This window comes from Arachis stenosperma, chromosome 2, assembly GCF_014773155.1.
Source record: "Arachis stenosperma cultivar V10309 chromosome 2, arast.V10309.gnm1.PFL2, whole genome shotgun sequence".
NCBI lineage: Eukaryota > Viridiplantae > Streptophyta > Magnoliopsida > Fabales > Fabaceae > Arachis > Arachis stenosperma.
This window is the reverse complement of record NC_080378.1, coordinates 94,229,208-94,237,431: the sequence shown is the minus strand read 5'-3', so window position 1 is coordinate 94,237,431 and position 8,224 is coordinate 94,229,208. Positions and strand designations below refer to the sequence as shown.

The 8,224-nt window shown below is 32.1% G+C and overlaps 1 protein-coding gene across 1 annotated transcript; it reads right to left on the bottom strand.

Annotated features, from left to right (window-relative positions):
* Nucleotides 1-3,002: 3,002 nt before the first annotated feature.
* On the bottom strand, nt 3,003-7,265 carry LOC130961532 (NADPH-dependent aldo-keto reductase, chloroplastic-like). Its single transcript, XM_057887466.1, has 7 exons — nt 7,058-7,265; nt 6,677-6,727; nt 6,293-6,369; nt 4,613-4,700; nt 4,054-4,329; nt 3,607-3,846; nt 3,003-3,191 (listed from the first exon to the last, which is right to left on the bottom strand). The coding sequence occupies exons 1-7, from the start codon at nt 7,190-7,192 to the stop codon at nt 3,105-3,107; spliced, it is 954 nt and encodes a 317-aa protein (XP_057743449.1). The 5' UTR covers nt 7,193-7,265; the 3' UTR covers nt 3,003-3,104.
* Between the last annotated feature and the right edge of the window lie 959 nt (nt 7,266-8,224).

The window sequence follows — 8,224 nt, the reverse complement described above, 5'->3', positions numbered from 1 at the left end:
AAACTTTTTCACTTTGGTTGAACGCCAATATAACAAGTATGTTAAAATGATGTGATCTGATAATAGAACAGAATTCATGTGTTTAAAACAATACTTCCTACAACAAGGCATTGTTCACCAATCGTCATGTGTTAATACACCACAACAAAATGGACGAGTGGAGCGCAAACATCGATATATTCTCAATGTTGCTAGATCATTACATTTTCAAGGCAATCTTCCTATTCAGTTTTGGGGAGAATGTGTCTTAACTGCTGGCTATTTAATTAATCGTATGCCATCCTCAATACTAAAGAATAAGACTCTGTATGAGATTTTCCATAGAACAATTCCAAGTTATGAGCATTTTACGGGTTTTTGGCTCTTTGTGTTATGCTCAAAACCAGAATAGACAAGGGGATAAATTTGCCAGCCGTAGCCAAAAAATGTGTGTTTGTCGGGTATCCTTTTGGGAAAAAAGGATGGAAACTATTTGACTTGAAAAAAGAAGTTTTCTTTGTCTCTCATGACGTCCATTTTGTTGAAGATATGTTCCCTTTTAAAGCAGATCAGGCTTTGGAACCACGGATTGAAGATATTGGATCTCTTGTGATAGAAATAATTATTGAAGAAGACACAGACAATGGGCCAAGTTTAACACCCACACTTGGGCCTAGTACTCCACACTTAAATGACTGTGCTGAAAATTCCCTCATTCAAGCACCTATTGACAAACAAGGGGGATATGAGCTCAATGAAGAGATTGAAGAGTACATCGCTGACGATGCATCGGAACCAAGTGCAGCAGAAACAACGCCAACTTCTGATCTACCACTAGTCATGATGGACGTTCCACTTGGTCGGGGTCACTGTATGAAGACACCCTCAGTCACGTTGCACGATTTTGTCTCTGCTGCCACGATACCAATAAGTTCTACAGACCAACCTCCCTCTCCATCAAAATTCTCAGGTGTGTCTTATCCTATACAAAATTTTGTGAATTATAATTCTTTTTCCAAACAACACCGCAATTTTCTTGCATCTCTCCAGACAGAACAGAAGCCTCTATTTTTCTCTCAAGCAGTTAGAGATGAGCATTGGCGCGAAGCAATGTCCCAATAAATTCGTGCGTTTCAACTTAATGACACTTGGAAGCTCACAACCCTTCTTCCAGGAAAGAAAGCACATGGGTGTAAGTGGGTTTACAAAATTAAATACAATTCTAACGGGACAATAGAGAGATTCAAAGCAAGACCGATAATTTTGGGAAATAATCAAGTGAAAGGTTTGAATTATAATGAAACATTTTCCCCAATGATAAAGATGGTAATAATTCACACAACACTCGCAGTGGCAGCAGCCCAGGATTGGGAACTCCACCAGATGGATGTCCACAATGCATTTCTTCATGAAGAACTTGATGAGGACGTTTACATGAAGCTTCCCCCTGGTTTTCAGGTGCCTCAATAAGGACTTATCTGTAAACTTTAGAAATCTCTCTACGGACTGCAGCAGACCCCACGTTGCTGGTTTGCAAAATTTTCATCTGCCCTCCTTCGATATGGTTTTAAGCAATCTCCAAAGGATCATTCCTTGTTTAGCCTTTGCCATAATAGCGTGCAATTGGTAGTTTTGGTATATGTTGATGACCTTGTAATTGCAGAAAATAATGGTGCTACAATTCAAAGTTTCAAAGAATATTTACACACATGTTTTCACATGAAAGATTTAGGCCAACTGAAATACTTCTTGGGAGTTGAGGTTGCCAGATCTCTGACTAGAATCTTTTTGTGCCAAAGAAAATATGCTTTGGACATAATCATCGCAGGACTTCTAGGTGCTACGTCTGTAGCAACACCGTGCAAAGAGAATCATCGATTAGGGTCAGCTGCAAGTTCCTTTTATCTGATCCTAGCATATATCGTCGGCTTGTTGGAAGATTAATTTATTTGTATTTTACTCGACCTGATCTAGCCTACAGTGTTAACATGTTATCCCAGTTCATGCAAAATCCACGCATCGAACAATGACAAGACGCTTTAAGTGTTGTAAAGGAATTATTCTTCCACGAAAGGATGATTCGCAGCTCTATGGATGGTGTGACTTTGATTGGGCTAGTTGTCCACTCACTCGCAAGTCAATCACAGGTTGGTTCATCTAGCTTGGTAACTCACCAATATCTTGGAAAACTTAGAAACAACAAAAGAATTGAAGTGGATTAAAGATATACTCTCATCTCTATACGTGCCTCATCATGTCCCCATTCGTCTCTATTGCGACAGTCAAGCTACTCTTCACATTGCTAAAAATCCAGTTTTTCATGAACGCACGAAACATGTTGAAGTAGACTGTCATCTTGTTCGGAATGAGATCGTGCACCGACGCTTCCTTTCATCTTATGTTCCCACTCACACTTAGTTGGCCGACCTTTTTACTAAAGCTCTTGGTGCCAAAAAATTTGAGGAAATATTAGTCAAATTGTGCATTGAAGACTTGCATGCTCCACCTTAAGAAGGGGTATTAATGGATAATTTAGATATACAAAGAAATATTATATCAATAATATTTCTATAATTAAGTATATATCCAATACTCAAAAAGCACTCTCGTGTAAATTTATTATTAGGATATAAAATTATGTCTTTTAAGATAGAAAAAAAATTGATATAGTTTCATATTAAATGATGTATATATATGTATTCATGACTAATAGAAAAGTAGGTTGAAACAACTTATTTTTTATACTCTGCTTTCTCAATGGAAGGCCGTAGAATTATATTATTTGTAATAGTTTACTATTTTAAACATCACTTCTTGAATTTTTCTTAAATTGCTTCTCTTGCTATTATACATTTCAGTTCATTTCCCTGAGTTATGTTAAAACTTGTTTTTTTATAAGAAACCAATTTTCAAGCATAGAACGACATATAAGCTAGATTTCTTTTTTTTTTTCAAGCATAGAATGACATATAATAAGCATAGAAACCAATTTGAAAGGAAACATTACAAGGACAAAAAATTAAGCTAGATTTCTTTTTATTTCTGCACTCTCATCAATTACACCAATTACAACAATATCTGATAACAGTGAAATTTTTAACCAATAAAATATTACATATAATTCTCTATTCACCATCCCAAAGTTCTGCTGGAGTTCTATAGGCACCATAAGTTTCATGAACAAAGTATCCATTACCATCAATAAGTCTCTCCTGCATGAGTTAAATTCAACTGTTATTATTGTGCTGTACATAAGATAATGAATTTATGGTTTCATAAACAAGTGTTAGAGGAAATAAGTGCTTAAGAGAAATTAAATATTAAGGTAGATTTTGTTAGTTTGTTTTTGTTAAAGATGCGTGGGAACAATAAATTGCTCAATCATTATTGGGTAGGATTCTAAGTGGTCATAGGTGGGTATCTGGTTTGTGGTTATCCATCTGCATTTTTACTAATTTAAAAAGTGGTAATCTAGATTGCTAGTAATCTTATTAAATAATGTGTAAAATACCCTCTAATGAATAACAAATCACACGCTTAGTGGCCAAGAAAATCAAAGCATTATGGAAGAGTCTTCGACTAGTTGAAGCAACCCAAACATAAAACTAGATTAAATTCGTCACTCGCCTGCTTGATTTCAGATAATTTGGCCATTAGCTCATCAGGTATAGACCAGTCGAAGACATCAAAATTACTCCTGATCCTCTCCTTATTTGCACTTTTAGGTAACACACTATGCCTCGCCTGCAGACCCCACCTAAGGGCCACTTGCGCGGGTGTCTTCCCTAACTTTTCTGCTACCAGATTAATTGCAGGATTCTTAAGGAGGTCATTCTTGTGTAATACAGACCCTAATGGAGAATATCCCTGAAAATAAACATTCGTCATCACAAGAAATTAGCATCTAGAATCACGGTTGACGATATATACAACCATTTGAAGTTCACTCTTCTACAAAATGAGAAAAAAAGGAACAATTGTTCCTTTCTTAGACCATGAAGATTTTGAAATAAGTTTCTCTATGCATACACATGAAATTTGAGATATTCTCTGGATTTTACTTGGTGTACTTACAGATAGGTGAATTCCTTTAGAGTTGCAGAATTCGTGCAATTTCGGTTGCTGCCATTGCGGATGCAGCTCCACTTGGTTAACAGCTGGAGGCACGCGAGCTATATCCAAAAGATCTTGAAGCTTCTTTGAAGAGAAATTGCATACTCCAATAGCTCTAGCCTTGCCGGAGTCATACAGCGCCTCCATTGCCCTCCATGTATTCGGAATGTTTGGTATTGTAAGATTTTCAGGCTTGATTCCAACTGAACCCTTTTTCATGCTGACCGGCCAATGAATCTATACATAACCGCTCAATTCAATTCATCAAAGTATTAAGATTAATGGATCACCCTTAACAACCAGAAAATTCTTTTTTTCAGAATTATATTTCCCAGAATGATGTGGCAATGGTATCATTTTGAATGTCAAGCATTGATTCAATTGTCAAAAAAGATCCAACAATGATTTTCGTAAAAAATTTTCAAATGTATTTATTGTGTAGCATTGCTCAACTTACTTAAAAATAAAAAAGATTTAGGAGTGCTTAATCTTCCACATCCTGAACAAAACTAACACATACCAGATAAAGATCTACATAGTCGAGTTGAAATTCTTGCAGGGTTTTATCTAACGCTTTTGGTACGTCTTCCGGATCATGATCTGCACACCTGGGTATAGCCAAGAAATTATTATTAAATTCTCAAATTGATCCTCAAAAAATTTTTTATATCCTAACTTTTATTCTCTAGAAGTTAGGAGGGTTAATTTTGTCAAATAGATTGGTCTTCCATGGGTTTGAAAGAAGAAAACTGTCTTAAAGGGATATTTTTTAGGATTTAATTGTCTTATAAAAAAATTTATTAGGGATTTATTTATTCAATGCTATATAGTACAGACACTTTGTTGAGTTGTCATGTTTGCGTATCGGATACATTTTGGATACGATATTTATTGACATTTGTTTGATATGCATGTCTAACTGTGTCTTAATAAAAAAAATAAAAAAATTTTTACGGAACACGCTTAGGCACATTTAAATACCATCGATGTATTAATGTGTCCAATTTTATTCTTAATATGTATTCTTTAAATAAATTTAAAAATAGTATATATTATTATTATTAAAATAAAAAATATTTTAATACTTTATATAATTAAAATAAAACATTAAAAAGAATTTAAAAATTAATTTATGTTTTAATGTCAATAAAATATATATCAAAATCATTACAATTTATCTAAAAAATACTTTATATTATATTATATATATATATATATATATATATATATATATATATATATATATCTCCATGTCTTATAAAATTTTAAAATTTATGTGTCGCCGTATTCTGTGTCGTATCTGTGCATCATACATTCAATATATATATATATATAATATTTGATTGAAAACGATAGAAGAATCAATTTGTATGACATGAATAATTTTTGAAGACTTCTAAAAATACAAATTTGTTAGGAACCAATTTGAGTATTTCTAACCTTAAAAAATACCATAACATCCATTATATTTGTTATATTTTGTTAATTTTAGAATTAAAATGTAGGACATAACATTTTTTCATTTCAATTGAATTAAAATTTTTTCCTTTAAAATAAAATAATCTCTCCTTTTTCCTTTTCTATCTCTCTTTCTTCTCTCTTATTTATTTTTTCTTAATATTATTACTAATCACTAATAATCAAAATATGTCACATAATATTATTTTATTGTAATTTAATTAAAATATATTATATATTATTAATTCAATAATTAAAATATATTATAATATTTTATTTTATTGTAATTAAAATAAAATCTTTTAATTAAAGAGTTTACTTTCCCTTCTTCATTCACTCTATCTATCTTGGTTTTTTAATAAATATGCTACAATTTTTAAAATTTATTATCAAAATATTACTCTTTTTAAACTATTTTTTTAGATACCACTGTTTATTTTGTCACCGTAACACAAATTTTTTTTTGGTATATTAATTGGAAGGCCCTATATGAAAAGCGCTTCTAACAAAAAATGCTAACCTATAAAGTATTTACTATATGCAAGAGGCACTAAAATAGAATACGAAACTAATATTTCTTTTTTTTTTTATTTGATAAAATTTTTAATATTTATGAAAAGAAAGTTAGATATTATTATTTTTTTAAATTTTATACATAAAATATTAAATATTAAAATACAATTTATTTTTAAAACTTTACATATTACAAGTAAAATTACTAGTTCTAGAATAAAGTATATACCATAATTTGGAGGTTATCCATAAGTCTTCACGTTTTACAATACCTTCATCAAATAGCTTCTTGAGAGCCAAACCAATCTGCACATGCAAACCAAGATTCCAAGTTTTACCGAAGATGTCAAGTGCTATATAATTTAAACATAAAAAGTTATTGTACACTTTTAGAAATGGAGGCCTGTTAAGATAATACAAGCCCATTAAAGATAAAGTATGTCTTGTTTATGTTACTAATAACATCCTAATTCACATGTTTTAACACTACGGGAGAACGTTCCACAAACAGAACACAGATAGATAGATTGATAAAGCAAATAAATAAGTAGTAGGATCATATATATATAATGATTCAGTAATTAATCATTAATGGCTAATCATTAACCATTACCTCTGCTTGATTGCGGTAAGCTGAAGCACAGTCGATATGCCGGTATCCAACCTTGCATGAAAAACACAATAGTAATCAACTAATCATACATTTCTGAAGTTCTCACTTTCAAATCAAAAGTTTATTATAACACTAAAATCTAAAGTGAAGATTCAATAAAAACAAAAGCATGGCAATAATAACAACAATAATTTAATTTTGATATACTATTTGTAAAATAGTTATTTTTATGTTAACTATGTAAATGATTATCTAAAATAACGGATGTAATTATCCGAATGTATATTATCAATGCATTAAAATAACAAATAATAGTAATAATAATAATAATAATAATAATAATAATAATAATAATAATAATAATAATAATAATAATAATACCTTAATCGCATTAGTGACTGCTTCGGCCAAGGCGCCAGGATTTTGATCCTGACCTAACCCAATAAAAGTGCCAAACCCAATAGAAGGTATCTTGGCACCTGTGTTCAGCTCAAAGAATCTAATTTCCTCTGCCATTTCTGTTTTTATTATTACTACTATCTCTAACTTTCTGAACAATAAGGTGGTTTGATTCTTAGTTGGTTAACACTTAACCGTTATCAACTATTAGCTATATGTGAGGATTTATATAGAAAAAATATGAGAGAGTAAATGAATGAAGGGAGAAATTGTGAAGAGGAAAGTTTTGAGAGAGTTTTGAAGTGACATAGTCCTCTTCACGTGGCCAAGGAAAGTAAATGCTGACGTTAGTGCACACGTCAATTGGGCGGGAAATGTAACCATTTATAATTTATAATTCTATTGAATACACGACGGCTAAAATGTCACCAAAGATTTAGCCAAAGATAAAAAAATATATTTTATTTAGGGGCGACAAACATGAGGAAGTCCGTCGGGAAGCTTAACTTGTCAAAGAGTCGCACAAAGTCACAAACGCCCTCTTTTTGTTTCACACATGCAATACAACAAAGTCACACGCAAACCATCTCAAGGAGTCTCTCTTTTGCTTTGTTCTTACTGCTGGTAGAGTCATCGCTTCCAAAGAGTCTCCGAGTTTCACCATGCCAAAGTGAGCAACCATCCCACCTTGCACGTCCATTATGAGGCTGTGTTCACCGCTGAGAAAGTCTCCCGTCGCGTGTTTCTTTTTATCAATTTAAAAAAAAAAAAAACAAAAGCTAAAACTGGCTGATTCATCCTGCTAGCCTACTAGCTCTTCGTTAGACGGGACGGAAGAGAGATACGAAATTGCCGTAATAGGCAACGTGAGGCGGGATGAGCTAGTCCGCTTGCCACCTCTTATTCTACTAAAGAATCAATGTTTAGAAGATTATTTTTTAATTTTTATTTTTCTTTTATTTTATTCTATCTCTTTTTATTTTTGTTTTATTTTTCTCTAATGATCACTCTTATTACTATCAATATCAAAATTTCTATTTTTATTGAGGATTACTCTAAGAGTGTGTGTGGTTGGAGGAATCATAAATAATTCCTAGGAATTTTAATATGAGAATATCATATTCTCATGTTTGGTTCAAAGTTTGAAAA

What these genes read in the sequence shown, in the direction of transcription:
- LOC130961532 (XM_057887466.1), bottom strand. Translation starts at nt 7,192, where the DNA reads ATGGCAGAGGAAATTAGATTCTTTGAGCTGAACACAGGTGCCAAGATA. An exon ending in CTAAAGGAATTCACCTATCT is followed by an intron (nt 3,847 to 4,053) that starts GTAAGTACACCA and finishes GTTTATTTTCAG; the next exon opens with GGATATTCTCCATTAGGGTC. An exon ending in AATTATCTGAAATCAAGCAG is followed by an intron (nt 3,192 to 3,606) that starts GCGAGTGACGAA and finishes TAACTCATGCAG; the next exon opens with GAGAGACTTATTGATGGTAA.